Source organism: Metopolophium dirhodum, chromosome 5 (assembly GCF_019925205.1).
Source record: "Metopolophium dirhodum isolate CAU chromosome 5, ASM1992520v1, whole genome shotgun sequence".
NCBI classification, from domain to species: domain Eukaryota; kingdom Metazoa; phylum Arthropoda; class Insecta; order Hemiptera; family Aphididae; genus Metopolophium; species Metopolophium dirhodum.
Genome location: NC_083564.1, coordinates 12,215,462 through 12,238,371, shown reverse-complemented (window position 1 = coordinate 12,238,371; position 22,910 = coordinate 12,215,462). Strand labels below are relative to the sequence as shown.

The following is a 22,910-nucleotide window of genomic DNA, read 5'->3' as shown; positions in this document are numbered from 1 at the left end:
TAGGTCTTCGAGTTTTCCATCTCCACGCGATTGATATTTCATTTTTTTCGAATGTCGCACGTGCAATCTCGGCGGCGAATGTGACACTAATGACTTTAGACAAAATTGGCTATTGCCAGGATATCCTAAAAGTACGACAAAATCCGCGGATTTTGTTTCGGGACGGTGAATCGTCCACTGTGCAATATCTTTGTCGGGATCAATCGATTGTTCTACTGCAGCTGTACCATATAATATAACTTATTTAATTTAATTTATACTTGAATTATCGTACAAAAATGTCAAACAACCGACAGGTGGCGTATTTTTCTCTACTTTTATGTAGGTTATACCAGTAAAATTTATTGTAGTGCGGGGTTTTTATTTTTACCGTCTGAATCGATTCAGTAAAATGTTTAAAGAAACTGTATCGTGGTTTGGTTAACGTAGTAACAAAGAATAGTAATAGTCTGACAGTTGTGGTTTGAAAGTGAAAGAAAAAATCAAATAAGTTTCATATTGTATAATATAATATAATATTAGGTATATTTCAAATGACGTCGATATTAGCTCGTCGTACTATAACAATAACGATGATATTAATATTGCCTACGGTTTTCGTCACGAAAGCCCATGGTAATTATTTTAGCCGACGAAATATCGTAAATTTCGTGGTATATAATATTGTAATATATTCGTATTGCCGAGCTGCAGAGTCCCCCGAGCGTAATTATGATGATAAAAATAAAAAAAAAATCCGAAATAATAAGTTTCTAAAGAATCGTACGTAATTTAATACTCCCGCGACCTAGGGGTTGTAAATAGATTTTTTTTTCGTTCAGCTCTCGGTTCTCATTATTATTATTTCTCTCTCTCTCTTTCCCTCGGACTAATGAAAAAATCCACCCGCACGCCGCCGCCTCCACTGCCGCTCGTATATACTATAGTCAGAGGCTGCAGCCATATATATATAATATAATATATACCCCCTTACCCCCCCTCAACTACTGCAGCAGCAGCGGTTGTGGTTATGAACTGTCCGAAAAGGTTTTAGCTAGCGCTCGGTGGGACAACGGGTGACGTAATCCCGTTTCAAACTTACCCCGCAACTACCCTCCACGTGGAGAGTCTAATTAAAGGACACACGACAAGCGCGGTGTGTGCATGTATATATACGTGTATACACGAAAACTTGTGACCGGCTGGAAGTATGACCTCGGTGCGGAGGTGGACGTGCATCGTATATATGTGTACTACCCGAAACGTCTGGCGGGGCGGCGGTGGCGGCGAGGATCCAGTGACATTTTGATTGACGACAGAAGAACCACTACGGTCAACTGTCATTTTTCATTCCGGGCACCCGACACTGTCATTGTTTCCGGCTGCAAAAGTCCTCGGCCACAATGTATATGTAACCCGCTCCCACACTCGCAGCATCGCCCGGTTCGGGCCTAAGCTCCACCGTCCGGCGGCTCTGTTATTATTATTATTATTATTATTATTATCGTCGTTGTCGCCGTCGTCCTCTCGTCGGCTCGTTATACCCCGAACACGACTTCGGCGGTGGCGGTGGTTTGATGTAGCGCGCGAGGGTTGTTCGACGAAGGGGTGGGGGGGGGGGGTGGAAACTGAAACATATATATATATACGAATACACGTGTGCGTATATACAGACCGTGAGCGTATATTTAGGTACACCACACGACCGTGCATCGCGCGTCCTCGGTCGGACCACAGCGACCCGTCATAAATCACGACGTAATTAGGATCGGCTTTAAAATATTCAAACAACGTTAGCCGAGCCGGTCGCGCGCGCGTTCGGTTCGCGGACACTGTGCGGCGTGTTATACGACGGCCTCACCGCCGAAACCGGCGGCCCGTGAAACGTAATTTATCGCAAAACTTCGGCGGAATCGGCCTCGGCCAACCATTCTCCCACCCTGATCACCTCCATCCCGCGGTATCAACCCGTATATTATTACATTATATCCGTTTGTATACCGTGATATATCGTGCATCGTGCGCCGTTTGGAGCGAAAAGTCGAACGCCGTTTCATCGCAGCAGAAAGTTTATAATAATAGAGTGTAGACCATGATCGGATTTTTTAATGAACCGGAAAAGTCTGCGAGCTCTTACGATTCACCAACTATTACGTCCTAAAAACGCTTTGTCCACCGTACGATTGTGAACGTGTTAAGGGAGTTCCAGGGCTATCCTATAGCCTAGCTAATCATCGTAATGAATGCAAATTCAGATCATGACAAAAATAATTCCTCTGTTCTTTCACTGGCAGATTTAAATGAATCCTCTTCACCTAACTAATTACTATTTTACCGGGTCTTATTCATACACGATATTATCACAACCCGTATTATTTTTATCTGTTTCTTTTTACTATTCGTCCACTATTGTTTTTAATTGTCATTCAATACAATATATTATTGATAAATATTTAACATGGGTTAAATATAATACAATGTAATATTATTAGTTTATTTGTTGAGTCTAGTAAATACAGCATAAAAATGAATTAATAAAAATATAATTTTTCGTCGGGCTTGAAACATTGACGAATTACGATGTATCAAAATAATTACCGCACTAGTAGAGGAAATATTATTTTACACCAATATGTCCATGTCGGTAACTCGTCCAATATTTTTGAATGTGCTTGTTGTGTGTAAAAAATAAATGCATAGTAATATATAATATAATATAATATAATATAATAATATGTATCTTCTAATTTAAATAATTTATTATATTGACGATTTCAATGATTGTTACACGGCGTCTTAGATAGGCAATTAAGGTACATCACGACCGCGTCATTATAAGAATATTATTATTATTATTATCATTAAAACGTCTGATGTGCTATGCACTTCATTCAAACATATTATTATGCCCGTCAACACAATAAATTAGCGATAAACATATTTTAATCTCCAGTGACTTGCAGGAGCTTTTTTTTTATCGAATGTTTGGCAACTTACATATTTAATTATATAATGTTATATTTTTTTTGCTAGCGCGAGTCAAGTCACGGACAACAAACTAAAGACGAATAACGATGATAGTATTATAATTGTAGTCACTATGTTATAGTGTGTGACCCAATATAGTGCATAATATTATAACACTCAGCAATAAATAGTCGTATGCTATACGATCTCGCGGGAGATTCGATGACGGACGGCTATGGTATATTATTCGCATAGGTATAATAATCTCACGATATTAATACAATGGGCGACTGCAAGACAGACGATCTCGTTCAACGTAAGAATACAATATAATAACATATAATACACGTATAAGCTCGTCGAGTGTGGATGTTGCACGTCTTAGTCGTCCTCCTACCGCGACTCGAATTCGTGAATTCCTCGTCGAACAATAGTCTCTGCGATGAATATTATTATCGAAGCGGGCGGATTGGGTCGGTCTTAACGACGTGAGTGCATAATATTTGATGTTATAATATCATATTGTTATCGTCGTAATCGCTCGATTATATCGCTTTCGTACGATATATATCTCGATATCGGGAGCTCGACGGAAATAACGAGTGTTCCTCCGCGCTTACAGAATAAATCACGTTTAGCCAGATAGGTATATAGTCTTGGTGGCGTGTCGTTCTTCACGATGATCGATGTGGTCGTCCGTAAACAGCTGGCACTTACACTTTTCCACGCACAGAGTTCCATATTATATAGTATAATTCCGATACACGGTTTATATAATATTATTATGCGCGTGTACTCATTGTGGAAATCAACGAATTGTACGATTTGTTATGTGGTTATTGTAAAATCTAATGTTTATGTATTTACATACCCGCCTATATTTATTTTATTTTATCACGGTGATTTTTTAGATTTTTAATCAAATCATAAGCTTTGCACACTATACATATAATTCGTCGTTAGTATTTTTCGGCGCGTCACAAAACTGACACGTTTTATTATAATATAATGCATCGATTATACTATAATATTTGTGTCGACTTTTGTTAATGTCGTGGTGCGATTTAATCGATGCGTAAACATCAGACTGTAAACATAACAAGTACCTCTACAGTTTGCATCGTGTATTATTATTATTATATAGGTGGTATTAAGATCTGCCATTTTTATTTTCTCTCCATATTCTTCTTGCGCCGTCCACTCTTTATTGATCGTGATTGGCATAAGTCGTAGGTCCCCCCCAAACACGTTTATATATACATAACGTATTTTGACATATGAATTGGTATGGATGGCAACGGAGGGCTGACAGACAGTGACACAATATAATAAGTGGTCGAAAGGCAAACATAGATAAATGGCGTGTGTAAGGGTATATGTACTATGTAGGTACATAATGTATATATATTTCATAGATTTGCGGGCTGAGGGCAGACACTTTTTGTTGATGACATAATATGGACAAATTCTCGAAGTAACACATTTTAGGAAACAAAATATGTTGACATACGATCGATACAGCTAAACACTATATTATTGCAACAAGAATTATGAAATTATATCCTTTTATATAAACACCTTATAATATTATATTAATTGATATGTTTTTATTTTTTAAGCTATAACAGGTTTATTGATAGTTAACTTTTTATTATAATGGGTTTATTATTTTCTAATAATAAGTAATTAACAACAATAATAACGGTAATGATAAGACACTTTTAAACATTGGTATATGATCATTCACTCGGGCACCTAACTTTTTATATTATTCGGTAGCACATTATATCAAACCAAAGTCTGCGCACGCCTATTCATAGAACGACGTGATTTTGTTAATTTGGACGGCACTGTTTTATTTTTTACCACGAAACGTTTACCAGCCGATAAACATATTATTATAATTTTATAACGATTGGATGTGCGCGACATTCCAGTCGTCCCGAGTCCGTATTATCGTGTGCCGTATACCATTATTATTATTATTATTACACGTGACCGGAGAACGTATACCGGAAATTGGAATGGCGTGATGGATGTGCGGGATCGCGAAATAGATAGTTGTAGCGGCGGTGTAAATAATGTTACAAAGCGTCGAACAGCGTGATAACGATCCCGTCGAAAACAAACGCGCAAAAACACGCGTATACACGTGCCCGTTTTACGTTATTATTGTTGTCGTTGTCGTCGTCGTCGTCGTCATCATAGTGCGTTTACATTCGTTCGACTAGGAAATCCTCACCCCTCGCCCCCCCTCATAAGGTGTGAAACGAAACCGTCCATACCTGCCATTTCGTCGTCGTCGTCGTCGTCGTCGTCGTTGGGAGCGTTTTACGTGTAAATTAGACGAGGACCGTACAGTATTTTACTGTTGAATATAATATTATATTAAGTATATTATGATATTCTCGACGTTGGCGATAAGCACTGATTCGTCGTGATTGGTATTTCAAAAACCTCGCGCTTACCTGTACCTATTCCTAATATATTTTTAAGCGTCTATTTATTTTGATTGTTGTTTTTAAAATAGAAAAAAACATTATTTTAAACTAACATTAAATCGATACTCTAGTAATTGCGGGTAAGACTAAACCCTGTCTACGTAGAACTACATTAGGGTGTTAGTAGACAATATAATTATGATGCGTCTTTTTTTACTGCGATCAGCAAATTATTAATATTCCAAGACAATAAAATATTTCTATTTAATCGAATCAAATAATAAGGTAGACAATAATACATTTTTAATAATCAAAAAGTAGATACAACATATTATAAACAGTTATGTAAACTATTTAAAAAGATTCTCAGGTATATTTTGCTGACAATTTTTTATATTAAATAATAATATATTATGATTAAAATACTTCTCCAGAATTTTCATTATTATTTTGTAAAGGGCCTTAGAAGTAAGGAATATAAATATTTTTTTGAAAAATGGCCTTTTGGACTAAATAAATAATAGTATTTGAACAACTAGGGCCTTAGTGAGACGCGTTCGTTTTGTTATCGTTTGAATAAACGCTGCACGACGACAAAAAGAATTTTGCAATTTTGTTCAACCGTCGTCGTTTGAAGTACATATTATATTATATATCACGTTTTTTTAAATTAATTTCGAGGTCCTAATTTTTTTCGCGGGAAAAAGTGTCCGATTACGACCCCGGCGGCAAATTTAAGGAGACCGAAAAGTTTTTTAAAGAAAGTTATCGACTGAAAGTTGAAGACAATCATACTGTCAAAAGAAAAAGTATACTTTTATGCCGTACAGTAAAAGTATTATAAAATGAAAATGATTTTAAACAGTTTTTATATTGTTTTCAAAACGAGTAAAATACATTATTTTATTCATAGGGATAGTATAATAAAACGACGTCTACAGTTTCGTGTTGTCGAACTATTTTCCGTTACTTATCTGCAGGCGATGCACAGTAATGCACCAAAATCGCTTGTCGTCGTCCTTTCTCCTGTCGGCGTACGATAAGTTGCCGTTAACAAGTCCATTACACAGTAAAAAAAAAAAAATGGTTTATAACGCTGCAATAACGCGATTTTTTCTAATGTAATGTAAATACACTCAGGTATACTTCGACGCGATGGCGACAACGTGACACGATATTATTAATAACTTTAATACCTACTATATATTATATTTTTATGTTACTTTTGAAATTAATGTTTACATTATTTTATTTTTAAATCCGTAGGTATATAGTTATGATATTAAAATCGAACTTTTACTGAAGATTGATTGACTCTCTTGATTATTTATCTTTCATAACGATTTCTGACTGGCACCGCGATAGTTTGCTCTGTTACCGTTTTATCAATGTTACCATTATGATACGTATATTATATCGGATGGGTGGAGCCGACGACGACTGCGACAATTAACAATATCTCTCGAATCATTTTATTTCCTTGGACGGACGTGAGTTATGTGTCACGCTGCAGTGCCGTCTGGAAACGAAACATCGTTTTATCCGCGGTCGTCGGCCGGCAACACGCTCGAGGGTGGTGATGACTGAGTAGATAGATTAAATATTATTAAATGTTGTGACCTAATTTTTATGAAAATGGCCGCTAACAATTGTTTGTTTTTCGTTTTCAACCCCCTGAGCGTAACGTGTACGCGGTTTGTATGGCGTAGGCAAAATTCAAATTGGATATGAGACGCGCAGAGTACGATTAAAGTTTAAACGTAAAATGAATCTGAAAGAGCCGCAAGACGAAGAATAACCAAAATATTCACGACGGCTGTATCCGGTCTGAGGCGTATTGTTTAGACACATTTTAGAGCACTGTTTGCGTGAAAGAAATAATGTCACTTTGGGGCAAAGACAAAATAAAAAAAAAAACAAAGGGAAATTGATAAAATAATCATATTTTTCGTGCAAGCGAATTATATTTTTCATTGACATAATACATTTGTTCGCCCTCATATCTTTAATCATCATATTATATTGGTCATAAAATTAAAAAAAATATTATTTCGTATTCTTTTTATGCTACACATACGCATTTTCTGACCAATAAAAAGTCACCGCTTTCATTTTACGTAAGTATTTGTTAGTTTTTAGCTCACCTAGTTGAGCAATACCTTTAGTGGTTTACAAATAAAAGAGAATTCACTTAAATTAATATTATAATTGTCCACGTCTAGTCGGTGCGAATTAGGTCGGTAATCGCGCAATACTAGGATTGTACGTATTTCTGCTCTTAAGATAACGAAATAATCATTTTCGACCACGTTATTATCTTATGGTATATGTAGGTGTACGGTGATCGCCGCAGAAACTGTTTCCGGACTTTCGTTGTAGGACGTTAACCCAGATAACAAGGCGGGTACGACGTCACGTCTCCGTCGTTGGCTTGTACATAATATAATATAATAATAGTTTATTTTACGGCAGTTGGCTACGCGCGAGTGTGTTAAAATAATATTATCTACGTCATAAAACTCGCATTATGTGGACAAGTTTCAGACTCGCGAGCGTGCGCACGACGACACACCGCGACTCTGCGTGGGTAGACGGTTGTCGGGATGACTCTAAACGGTTTTAATTAGCGTGGACCGGGCGGACGCCAGCCTTCTCTCTTCTACCAATGGTTTGCGGGTGGAAGTGGTGGAGGTAGATGTGGAGGTAGCGTTTACAAACGGCGAAATTAAAACGCGGGCCTGCCACCGCTTCCGCAGTATCAGGCACACTAACACGTACGCGTCTCGTCTCCACCGTGTCGCCGTATAGGTCGCCTTTTATGCGCGACACGATGATATTATAATATGGTAATAATAATTACATAATATAGACCCGACGTCTGCGGTTCCTCACTATAAACGATCGCGTCCTGTCGTCTCGCCTAAACACTCATCGAAATTACACGCGCATACTCTGCGGGGTTTTCCGTTCGCCTTTATAATACTATTATATATTGTATAGTGTACGACATCCTTTTTACCATCGCCGGGCTTTTATAGCCTATAGGCCGTCGCCGCCGGTAATTACAAATCCCTTTTTCGCACCGCGGCTGTCCCATCGCATCGCTCGACGAAACGGTAATTAATGAGAGAAGACGACGACATTCAAAGCTATAGCGGAGCAGGATACAGTAGGGAGGCGGAGACATCGTAAAGGAGTGAAAAAATCTTCAGAGCTTGTTTTTCGTGGTCGGTGATTGATGGGCCGTGACGACGTCGCAACAGCAGCTCATGTTGTTACGATGTATAATATACAATATTTACAGTGCGCACATATATTATTACCAGTAACTCTAATATATAATAGGTAATATGAATTCGTAATCTATATGCGACCTACGCGAAAAAAACATCAAACTCTATGTAGTCGTTTTACTCGAATATTGTCCGCATGTCACCTGCAACCGCTCAACCTATATAGCAATAATAATAATACAATGCAACGCATTTCGTCGGTTCCGCGTCTGGCTAGGATTAATAATAATATTATGACTTTTGGTCGGAAAAAAACTGTAATTCACGGTCGCTGGAGTCGGAGAGAAGTCATCGGGAGCAGGTGGTCGGGAAGGGCGAGGAGGGGGGCGTCCGCGAATCGGCTTAACGCCGTCTAAATGTAATTTATGTTAATATAACAACACTCGTACTACACGGGGTTTTCGTTTAAAGAGCTTATACTAAATTAATAGGATTCCGGAGACGGCGATGGTGGCGTGTAATATTTTGCATCGTAATAATAATATGCACGCATATTATATTAATACCTACGCCGCGAATCGCTCGTCTTCGAGAGCGTTTTGATTTTTTCTGTACAACCGCGTATACCTCTACCTATAATACCGTATTCGCGTAACGTTCACGTCCCAAACGTGTATCATCATCGCAATTATTATTGTTGTACGATGGTTTTCTGTAACTATATTACCACCACTCACGCCCCTGTCAATGCTATATTATAACGAACGGGCGTGAGTGGATTTAACGCCTGATGACAAATTGCCGAAATTCCCCATGTATTATGTGCCGCCGCAGTTGCCGTTTCGAGGGTGCAGCCTTAAGTCCGCCCTGTGATGTTCAAAAACAGATCACGTTTCGCCGTAGACCGTCGACGGGCGCGCTTTCTTGCATTCAAAATGATGGCGCTCATCTCTGCTCTCGCCCGCGTCGAATACGCACGCTGCAGTTATGTAACGGTACGTATATAAAGTAAACGGGCGGGACGAGATGGTGGGGTAAGACGACTCGGAGGGTAAAACACTCGCGAGGGTGCGTTTTTTTTTCGTTCTTAGCTCTGTCTTGATAATTTACTGGCAGTCGTATTATATACTAATACGTGGTACATGACGATATATTATTTTACTTTTCTATACTCGTACAGGGGACATCATTTGATGGGCTCGCATCACGCCTGATACCTCACAGATAATTTTTTCGCGCCACATCGGTTACCATTCTGTAATTGTCGTGCCGTCCATAATATAACGTCCGCGCCTTCAGAGTCGTCGTTTGCATGCTGTACAAGTAACAATAAGTAAACAGTTACTATTTGTTTCTACCATTACATAATAATATTATAATATCTACATTAGAATATTAATATGTTCATAGAGTTATTCAGACGACTCAGGAGATGTGATCGTGTAGGCGAAATATGAATAGTAAATAAACAAAGACTACAAAACAATAAAGAGTGATATTATAAAGCAAGGAGGAGGGATACACACATGCTCTGCTTAACGTATTCTTTTACACACAAAACAAGATGTCCATCGGTGACTTGTGACTATTGGCCTTTTATAGGTTGCGGTCGGTGAAAATGAAACAACAAACTTTAAAGTTTCTGTCATAAAAAATATTCGGCTTTTCAAATAATACCAAATAATATCTACGATTTAAAAATTTGAATATTGTCGCTGTAGAATGTAGTGACGAGAGCGGAGTGATTACATTTTATTTATTTTAAACATCTAATATCCGTCAAATCTGCAGTAAGCAATTTTAATAACTATATGATTGTTTACTAAGGTAGAGATGAGACAAACGTGACGTGATCGACATTATCGCGCAAGTGCCCACAAGTCTAGTTAGGAAACAAAATGTAAAATAACACATTATTATGACACGGCGTCTCGGATAGGCATTTTTGATACAACGCTGTCTCCGGTACGTATTGTTTACGGGTCACAGGAGTTGAAAAAATACAAGCGTGGCCCATCATTATAATAATAATATTGTTATTATAATAATATCATTGCCCATTGGATGTGTTATAATAATAAAACAACTTAAGCTATTATTGTTATTGTTTTATTTAATATATATTTTATTTTTATACGACTCTATGAGTTTTACTCACGCCGGAGTCACACGTGCGTCGCGTATGGATTTCGAAAGCAGTTCGGCGGGTGCCACGCGCTCGTATATCGTATAATGATATACAAAACATAACATAATATTGTATCGATTTTCAGACGAGCGTTCGACTCGAATTACCAGCGACGGTGGGTGACTGGGCACAATTCTCCCGAGGATTTTTTTTTTTTTTTTGGGGGGGGGGGGGTTGGAGTTGTTATTCGGTTGTCGAAAAGGCCGCGTGCATGTAATACACGCGTGGACTTACGACCTTTTTTTTTCTCTTTTTCTTGATCTCGGTCACTGGGGACGTCGATTCGGTGGCGGGGCGGAACGGTGCACTGCGCGTAAAATAAAAATAAAGTAATAATAATAACATAATGTATCTACACATAATAATATACTATACCTATACCTACAGACGTGCGTGATGTCTAAACGCAGGCAGAGGTGCGTGATATTTTTTTTATCTCGGACGACGACCGCGTAATTATTGTTTATCGCCAAAAAGTTATGCGTTTTTTGTGAATATTATAATATTATTGTTGGAAACATATTTATCGATTAATTTTCAATGGATCGCTAGACATAATTTGGTACATTGCACAAAGGCCGTTGACGTGTGCAAATCCAGATTTCATAGACGCACATAGTATGTCAAATAATATATCTATTATTAGTCTAATATGCCAAACCTCTAAACAATAATAAAAAATAAGCCAACAACCAATGCAACCGTTTCCGAGGATTTAATTTTTTTTTCATACGTAAGCGATTTCGGTGGAAATGTTTGTGCCGTGCATTCCTTTGTTTGATTTTCTCTTTTTTCAACTGCGTTTTTAAAACTACCAGGAAAAATCAAAAAATTACCCCTCTAAATTAAAGTGCCATTATTGTGTTCAATTTCAAGGGGTACATAAAACTTTTGAAGTACTATCACTGACCCCGGAAAAAAAACGCTTTCAGTAGAAAAAAACACATTGCTCGGTCTGCTAAAAATCTAAACAATTTAAAATGCGTAAACAGATAAATTACCTTTAAATAATTTATATAAATGTAACAAGCATATTATGAATTATTTATGTGCAAAAAAAATTTACAAAGTTGTAAATAGTTAATTTTTAAATCATGAGTGTTTTTTTTGAAAATAATGTTTTTGTTTTAATGACCTAACTATACATTGCGTATTTAGTCATTGGGTTCATTTAATTAAAAGTCGTAATTCGAACTCACTAGCTTATATAGTACATCTGAGTGATTTCGTATATTTTGCGGTGATATCCACACGATCGTTTTTTGTTAAGCGTCGCAGCGTGTTTCTATACAAGGTAGATGGAGGAAAAAACATAAAATAGCGATACTTTATTTAATAATTCAATGAGAATTATCGAAATTTGTTTGAAAACATAATTTTTCGACTGCGCTGCGTTCATCAGACTCTGCAGGAGACCGTTGGCATCTGTTGTCTAGCGTTATTCGGACAGTTTAAATCTAAAAAGTTATAATGGGAAAACTTTTGAACGCATATTTCAAACGTGTAAGGTCTGAATTTAATATAAAAATCCCATGTAAACATTTTCAATATAATTTATTCAAACTTGAGAATTTTTAGGTCATAACATTGGTTTTTCATTCAATGTAATTTTTTTTTTTTTAACTCATATTATTAATTATAATTTTGACTGTTGTAGCCAAGAAAACGATATTGATTTAATTACACAGTATTCATAACATAATAATAAACTACGTTTGGAGTTGTTTGAAATTGTATAGAAACACGAATCGCAACATTACGCTCACAGCATAATACATTGTTAAAATTGTTCTCCAAAATTTAACTTTTATGGAAAACAATTTTTCTTAAGTAAAAATGATTATGAGTTTATTTTTTTTTTCATCACATTCTCTTGTTAAGAATTAAAAAAAATATTTCAATTTCGTTTATTAATCACCATAAACAGCAACAACCTTTTGAGCGTACCAAAATATAATGTGATAAATGGAACAACCGGGAAACTTGGGACATTTAAACGTGTTTAATATTATCGTCGTCGTTGTTGTTGATATTAAAACAAATTAAAACTTAAACTCGCACTCCCGACGAAATTCCCACGAGGATATAGCTGCAAACAACAACATACAATAATAATAATAGTAATAATAATAATGATTGTTTTTATTATTTTTATTATTATTATTGTTAATAATGTTACAAAATTTAATTTGTATTACATTACGGTATTTTATTTCGTTAAATATTCAATCGGCTTTGATAGTCTCATATTATTATCGTGTATACCATTGGATTCAAATATGTCACCAAATAGGATTTCTTAATTCTACCCTAACTATTTTCTGTGCACTAAATTTAATCATCAATAAAGTCACGGGTTAAATATAATGCAATTGCATGTACGTTAAAGACAATCTTAACCTTTGGAGAAAACTTGACTACGTGCGGTGATAACATCGATTCAGATGAAATATGCATAGGCGATTAAGGTTTATCAGTTAGATTAAATAAACAATAATATGTAAAGTTAAGACCTTGAGTATACAAATCAAAAAATGTGGTTAAAATTAAAAAAAATTTATAATATTATATAGTTTGCATAATCACGCAGCGCTGCACGACAATGGTTTTAAAAGAATAAATAGATATTTTTTGATTCAGTTTATGCAAGAAAAATAGGATTAAATGCATATTAGTTAACGAATTTTAATTTGCACAATCGCTATATTGTGTTGACCTTGGTGGTATTAAAAACAAATTGACTTATTTTTTTAACAAAGGTATTATTGTTAATATTTTTTCCATATTAACATTACAGACTACAGTTAAACATATTACCTATTCGGTGACTCATTATACTAAGAGTAACTTATTTTGACCAACTCAAGTCAACTTTTTTTCATAAACTCTTCTCCCCTCCTCCCCATTTCGTTTAGGAGTCGCGTGGACTATAAAAACGTTACACACACCCCTATGGAGAACTCGACAAGAATATTATTATTATAAACTGTCTCAGAAATAAAAAAAATGCCACTCGAACCCTTTTGTATATAATTAAAACGGTCGTTTGGAGACGCACACTGCAGCGGTACAATACAACGTGTATTTATTATATACACTGAAATCGTCGGTTTTTTTTTTTCGGCGTTTATAATATTATCTCGCCGAACGCGCGAACGAACGGCCATTACGACGGTCTGCGATTCCGATCGATTTCGCCGGCTCCCTCATTATTATTATTGCGTCCCGGTCGTTATATTTGGCGCGGTCGTTGCGTGCGTGTGCGTCGTGTTTATACTTCTGCACCCGATTATTATTACGATCCGTTATAATATTATTATATAATGTTTTCTTTTGCTCCGTTCTCGCCGTGTGGCGCTGGCCCTTTCGCCGGCCGTATACAATATAATAATATTTAATATAATAACGTAATGTCCGAATATTATCACTGATCGACCGGCCGAGACCTCCAAGGGGGCTTGCACTCCACGAGTGTACATTATTATTAAATGTCGTACATCGATGGCAGCAGCGGCCGAGGCGTCCGGAGTGCTGCGCTATTCGTTATCGTAACAATACGTAATGTGGTCTCTCGCCGGGAATATTATACTGCAGATGGACGGAAACTCGACGACTTACCGCGTGCACGATCGGGATGATCGGTTGATAAACACACTATTATTACGATTATATATTATGGACGAAAACCGTTTTCGATATTGTACTATACAATAATTTATGATCGTCGTCGTTCATTGTTCGCAGCGTATTGTCTTATATCATTTTATTTTTTTTTAACGATAATACACATTACATACGTTATTATTATTATGAGCGCACCACATCTTGGCGTATAACATAAAGTGTTTAAATTAATAATAATATTAATAATTCTTCGTCTGAATGTACATAATAAAATATTATGTAATATATTATTATTATTATTTATATTCATTTCCGTTTCTTCCGTTGCAGGCGAAAAGCCGTACAAATGCGAGTGGATCGGCTGCGGCTGGAGCTTTGCCCGGTCAGACGAGCTGACCCGCCATTACCGCAAGCACACTGGCGCCAAACCATTCAAGTGTCGCCACTGCGAGCGATGTTTCTCCAGGTCCGACCATTTGGCGCTGCACAAGAAACGGCACTTCACTTAAACGCAAGCACACGACGCACGAACACACACACACCTACACATCCACAAACACACACACAAGCAGAGAGAAACGCGCAAAAAACACACACACACACACTACCGTTTTACCACCCTAAACGCTACCTCCGCTACAACAACCCTCTGACGATATTATGTTAGAACTCGTTAAAATTAAATACCCCTCACACACATACACACACATTCATACACAAGCACAGACAGACGGACGCGCGTAGATAAAGTTTCCGGAAAAACGGTGGTATTTATTTCATTATTATTGTAATTTATTATAACTAATATTATTATTATTATTATTATTATTATTAAAGATTTATATATTTTACGTTTATACATAATATTTTGTTACCAGTAATACTCGTGCATTTGTGCATATATAATATATATTTATTATATATATACGTACAATACGCTTGTATACATATAATAATATGATATATAAAATAATTATTTCAATACCAAAAGTATAATTAATGCATTAAAATAATTTTTAAGTATATTATTATGAAAATGGATAAAAACAAAAAAAAAATGATAATGATTAAGATAATTTTTTTTTTTAAATTTAAAGTAACGTCATAAACACAATAATATAATATAATATTAATAAATTGTATTATAATACCGTTATAGTAATAATATTATTATGACGCGTTTTCAGTTTCTTATCAATATCATCATTATATTATTATTATTATTATTATTCATATTATTACATTAACTGTTACAGTAATATTATAATACAATATTAACGGCCATTATCGCGTATGATAAATGTGTAAACTCATTGTGTAAATATAATAATATGTATAATGACTCCGGAGCCTAATGATCAAAATCGTTAAAAATCCCAGGCGTTCGCATTCACTGGTCGCGCCTGCTAAATAAATTGTTAGGAAAAAAATGTATAAATTTTGCGTATCGTCACGATATTTTTAAAATATCAAGTTAATATGAAATATAACTGACCACTCGTCGACACGCACATTTGTTATGTTGCATACTAGGCCATGTAGGCCCTTCGCAGAGGGACAATATATGGCTGATAAATCGATGACCGGGATTGGACGGATATACAACTTAAACCTAATAAGATCTTTTTTTACAATCGGAGGCCTGTTTTTAGATGAGTTTGTAATTGTACGAAAACGAAAAAAATTTTTTTTGTAAATAGCATAATTATATATTATTGCCTAAATGATAATTATTAAAATAATTATAGTAGTCTTTGTAAATAAAAGTAAACAATTTATTATAAATAATTAGCATGAAAAAAATTATTATTCGTAAGTTTATTACTATATCGTTTTTAATATTATTATAACGGTTATATTATATATTAGGCAAATGTGTTTTGATCCAATGAGACATTTATAGAACTGATTTACTAGACCCGATAGTCAATTTTTTTTCCTTGTATAGGTATTATAGTTATAGGACTATTTATATAATAATAATAATGTGTATATCGTTCATTCATTATAATAATAACGGTCGTGCTCTTGCCGCCCGGTACGACGTTTCTTTAGGTTTTTTAGTCACTCCAAATTACACATAATAAATATTTTATATTATTACATAATAATATTATATAATTATAATTATTAATATATATTGTATTTACGCCGTTTCAAACATCATTGCATTTCCATAATTTTGTGATTATCGTGTTTCATCGACCAATAATAATTCGTATATAATATTATATATTATTATAATGTGATAATCTTAATATTATTTCATTATATTCTTGTAAATTCTATTATTCTATTGCTATATTGACATTTTTTCGTTTTAATTTAACTAAAAAAAAAAAAAAAAAAAATATCATAAAATATTATTGTAATTATTATAAAATAAAAAAAAAATTTATACGATTTAATACAATGTCTAAGAGACGATTTCATTGCTTACATCCACAATCTTCCTCTTTACTAAAATGTAAAACCTGAATCAAAATACTCCGCAAGGCTCCGATCGACTGTCCCTGCTGGCGCGCGGGCGAGCCACTGCCACACGAAATAATATACTATTTATAAGGATAAGACAAACAAAATTACCATTCGCAGTGAATTTATGTCCAATAATTATATTGTAATATCTCGATTATTTTCGAGTAATGATACTTAATAATATTTTATAACAACGATACGTGAACCACGTTCTATTAAAAAAAGGAAATAATAATAACAATACGGTAAAAAAAATTAATTAAAATTAAAATAATATTATAAGCATTTTAGATAATAATAATATAATAAACTGTATACATGTTTCGTAGCGAAAAGAGAAAGAAACGGGGCCAGTAAATTAAAAAAAATATCTATACAAAAACATTTGTTTTATAAAAATAACGAAAAAAAAATGTGGCGTTATTGTTTTCGTTTTTATTATTGGTTTAATTATTATTATTTTTTTTCTCGATATTATATTTTATAACTAAATCTTGTTTATTTATTTGATAGTTTGCAAATATTCTATTATAATAAATTATTGTTTCGGTTTTTTTTTTTTTTTTTTTAACTTAAACCTTTTGTTTATTTATTTATTTATTATATTTTGTTTTTGTTCGTACCACATATGTTTAATATAATATAATATAATTATTATTATAATGCATCATGTGTTGGTATTTGCATAATATTATAACACTTGAAAATTATTATCATTATTATTGTTATATTTATAAATGAAAAAAAAATATCTACCATTATATTATGATTATGATTATTATTTGTATGATTATTTTATTATTGTTTATCGCCTGTTATAGACAGACCGCACCTTACACCTTAGGGCCAGATATTTGTTGCGTATATTTAAGTATGGAACCATTGTGTTTTTATATTTTGTTTAATTTTTTTTTTTCGTTATGATTGTTGTTAGACTATTGTGTGTTTTACTGCTATATTATATTATTATTATTATTATTATTATTATTATTATTATCATCATCATTTTTATTATTAGGCTAATGCTTAGATATATCAATACCGTTTAGTTAATTACTGCGATTCTTTTGTTTCATTTAAAAAAAAAAAAAATGTATAAGTCTTTCTTAATATTTATAATCGTCATTGGTGTTATCATAATATTATTGTATTACGTAGTAGTATAACATATTAATACTTAAAATACTGTCCCCGAACCAAATTCAACCCGTTATATTTCGCCCTGCATACTTTTTTCAAAAACTCACTTCGTCAACCTCAATTTTTGCAGGCAGCGATCTTTGGTGTACCAGACAAATTGCCGTTAAAAATGTCGTGTTTAAAAACTAAATCATGTTGAATAGTCATCGTCGCACAACTTTTCATTTTTTTTTTTTTTATACAAACATTTCTATCGAATTTTCCTAGAAAAATTTTTATTGCATTTTTATTGCGTGATATCATAACATAAAATAATAATATTATTATATAATATTATCATATCGTTCTCTAGTCGACGTGATGACTCGCCGCGCTGTTCGTTTTACATTTTATTATTATAATATATAATACGTCTTTGGTAGTAGACGGAATTTTTCGCTCACGCGATCGTCGGCAGACGATGATTTGACGATCAGAACGATAAAGATAATAATATTAAACGTTGCGATGAAGAAAAATACGAAAAAGCGTAATTTGTGGTCGCCGGGTGAAAGATTCCGAACAGGATTCTCTTGCAATACGAAGTGTTTTGATTTGTTTGATTGTTTCGTTGATTTTTCTCCTCCTCCGTTTTGAACCCTATAATTCGTACAAAATATAAGAGTATTATTAGTATTTTAAGGGAAAAAAAATGTTTTAACATACCTATATCGCATATTATATTTATATAATTATTTATATACACGTTATATTGTATATGCCGTATATAACGCATATATAGGTATCTATACATTATTATAATAACGATTATAATATTATTATTATTATGATGATGTGACGCGTACTATTTTTGGCGCATGCGTCGTATTATACCTCAAAATATATAACGTCTATTTGTTATTCGTTCCGAAATAATATATAACGTCTGTCGTGTTATTATTACGATGACGATGTGTATATTATTATTATTATTGTTTTACACCTAAAATATTACAATATATATTATTATATCTGTATACATATGTGTATTATAAATATTTATAAATACATAGCATAATATTATTATTATTATAATTATTATCATTATACTCGTTTAATTTTTTTTTCCTGGCTTAAACTTTGTACATTTTAAGATTTTATTAATTTTATTGTGACGAGAAAATCATGTTGGATTCAATCGTCGTCAAACTATACATATATATACAATTAAAAACGAAAAAAAAATATTGAACTTTAAAAATTAATCGTTTCGTTTTTTTATTTTACTAAATTTTCCTTTCATTGATCTATCCCGCTGTTAATCATACGATGGAGCCACGATTATATTTCAGTTTCAGAGAACCTCTGCGTCAGGTATCTATTACCGTATCAGTATGAGTCTGCAGGTACACCACGATAATGGAAATAAATGCAAAACACCTAGGTATGTTCTGATATTTTTCATGTGTTGATGAAATCAAATTTTATTATTTTTTTGAGTGGTGAAGTTATTTATATTTAAATTATATACAGTCGAGTATCGGTAACTTGAATCTCAATAAGGGGAATAAAAAAAAAATTCAACTTGTATATTTGTCGAGTTATACATCTCAAACTCAACTTAAAACAATTCAAGGGACAAGACAAAAATTCGAGTTACCAAGGTTTTGAGGTATCTAATTTCTAGTTGTCTATTCGAGACTTGACTGTATTAAAATATATTTAATTTGAAACTATTGAATGGTCGCTCAAAATTAATTAGTCACATAATCTCAATATGTAGAAAAGAAAATAACGACTGGTTCCTACGTTGGTTTTCCTCATATTTTTATCGTTGTTATTAAAACCTACCTATGATTATTTTGCAAAAAGAATTTCCCTTCTCGCATTACATTTACAAAACAAGACCATCTTTAAAATGCGAACTTTTAAAAATAAATATATACGATGGTGCCACATGAACATTTTAAGTCTTTGGATATCATGGTTTTGGTTGTAGGTATACGTAGATTAGTCAGTCAGGGTATCTTCTTTTAATTCTGTAGAAGAGAGTGATTAATCATAATAAATTACTTTATGATAGCAACTAGAAATGCTAAACTTAATCTACACACCAAATCCGATTAGACATAAATGAATAATATATATTTCAAGTATCATGGAGATTGGTCCAGTAGTTTCGGAGAATATAACTATAACGAATTCGTCAAACATAGGGGATAGATGGGATATGCTCCGCTCCACCCAACGATACGTAGGTACCTATGATATAATATTTCTTTTTAGCATAGAACCTTAGAAGATTCGCGTAGTTGATCGAAGTTTTTCATTCCGGTACTGATCAAAATATTATCGTTTAAGGTCGTACGCGATTAATCGGTCGCGCAGTCGAATCCTGGCCAATTAGCAGGCATGTGTCACATCAAACTGCTATCAAACTGCTATATTAAAATAGCGTATTATTATGTTGTTGCGACGATTCTGCACTTCAACACTAGTTTTATGCTCAAAAAAGTCACTGAAGATTTAACGAGTTTTGTGTGTAGAAGGTGGCCAAAAACTAACGGATTTAGTTCGAAAACGGTTTCGTTTGGCACCATCGCCGAGCGAACGACTATAAATTAATACGGAACTTTAAACTGGTGTGGACGTAATGCAAAGGTAAGTACGAGTATATACTTTATCTGAGAGTTTGTAAACCTGGTACCCAACGTGGTTCTCTCACGTTATATGCGATCGAGGGGCAAGTCGAGTTAAATACCGAAAAAAAAACCAATCGATTTGTGTTATACGTACTATAAAGTCGGCACATTAAGCAACGTTCTCGAAATCTAGATACACGGCAGTGTATAGATACATACATTTTTATCTCTAAGTGTAATACGTTTTTAATTTGCCTTTGAATACTATATAGATGCTGAATCTAATAATTAGGAACACATTTTTTTTTTTTAAATAATTTAAGGGATTGCAGCAAAAAAAGTCCACTTTAAAAAAAAAAAAAACTTTTTCATAGTATAACACGAAGAAAAAAATGTCCCACAAGTTACAACAACAATTAGATATTAATATAGTTTTATTAGTAAGTACTAAATTAACTTGCATATAAGTTTACCGTAGTTGTTTTTTTTTGGTAAAAGAATCAGATGACTCCGGACTTCTCTGATTTTTATGGAATAAATAATCACATTTTAACAAAGTTCAAGTAAATATAAGTAGTATGCTTTCTTTTTAATATTTTTATTAAATTTAAATAGATAATAGATGAAGAAAAAGTATCCATTCTGGCACAGTATCTTTCATAGAATTCAGAATTTTAATGAAGTATAATTTTGAAAAACAATTTCAAACCATAAAAGTGTTTTTTGATTATCCTAAAAACTAAAAAAGATGATTAGTCTGGTTTTTACAGCAATCAGTGGAATTTCCGAAATTCACATTTATCTATTCTACACTGAAAACTGCAGACGCTTTTAAACAAGTCCTATGAGATGATGTTTTTAACTAATTGTGTAATTCAACCGGTCGGCTATGAAAAATTTCACGAAGAAAATCGAGACACCATGTCTGATGTTTTTTTTTGTGATCGTAAATGTATAGGTATCACTTCCACAGGGTCGAAGTCAATCGTATATAGTGATTATGCTGAATTTTGATAAGATAAAAAAAATTCAATATTCGCTTGAACTGTGAGTTATGGTAAGTGTTACACTGAGTATATGCCGTTACATAAAAATCGATTTAAGGATACTCTTTAGGATTAGAATTATATTAAATCTATGCGTTTAACATCACTGTTAATAGTTTGTTTTCGTCGGTTCAAGGCAAGAAGGTGAAAATCGATTTAAAGCGAAACAATCAAACTAACAACTAAGTCACATACTTGATGCATTTCGTTATAGTACATATTAGTATATTACGAACCTATACCACTGAAAAATTAGGAAATGAAAAATAACTTTGATATTTGAAACAAATAAAAGCAAAAATTAGACTTCAGTTCATTTTAGTCACCCATTGATTTTCCACTATCGGAAAATCGTCTTGCACTATGTCATAATCAGTAATTTCTGTGAATAGAGGATAGAGCATCTAAGACAAGTTTTCTTGTCCTTGAAAAACACGTCTCCTTTGTATAGCTGTTCGAACAGGTATTGTATAAATTTGCATAATTACCTAATTTAAAAAGGTCATGCAACACATTTGGACACAAAGTATGTAAGTAGACATATTTGTTGTAAAGACGCTTCGATCGCAATGAACTTCTGAGATTTGGATTCAACAGAGTTCCGTTCAACATTTACCGTCTCATACTTGGTTATATGCGATAAAAACAATAATAGAATAAACGAAGCGACAGTTGTTTAATTGACGAAAGCGTATATATCTGTTATAATTAAATACGTCATTCAAGTGAGTGTACGAAAACCGTTCGCCTATAAAATCTTTAAATATTCCGAAGAAAAAAAAAACGAGAGTAGAGACACAGCCATCGCTCCCAACCCACTCACCATCAACCCAACCAACCCCTTCCCGCTGATACGCCTTTGTATAATGGTGTCGCAGGGTACCGGAGAGAGTAATAAAACGGCGGTTGGTTAATTTACGACATCCGACGTGATATTGTTATTATGTTATGTTGCATCGAGCCAAATGTTCGGCCGAGTTTAATACGCCAATATATAAGACACAGTATACAGAGTGATTCTCTTACAAGTTACAGTAAACATAATATTATAATATATTAGTATCTCAAAAAGCGTAAACTTCTTTGACATTTTTTTTTTTGTTGTTTAAATTATTCGAATATTCATACTTAATTATTATAAGGGATATTATGTATACGAAAGATATTTTTGAAAAAAATAATTTTATATTTCT

At 33.8% G+C, this 22,910-nt stretch overlaps 1 protein-coding gene across 1 annotated transcript in view; it reads left to right on the top strand.

Moving 5' to 3' along the window:
• Nucleotides 1-19,273, top strand: part of LOC132944476 (Krueppel-like factor 6) — a 223,027-nt gene extending 203,754 nt beyond the window's left edge. The window contains exon 3 of the mRNA XM_061013845.1: nt 14,763-19,273. Coding sequence (XP_060869828.1) covers nt 14,763-14,941 — 179 coding nt within the window. The 3' untranslated portion in view covers nt 14,942-19,273. The remainder of the gene's footprint in view (nt 1-14,762) is intronic.
• Nucleotides 19,274-22,910: the final 3,637 nt, after the last annotated feature.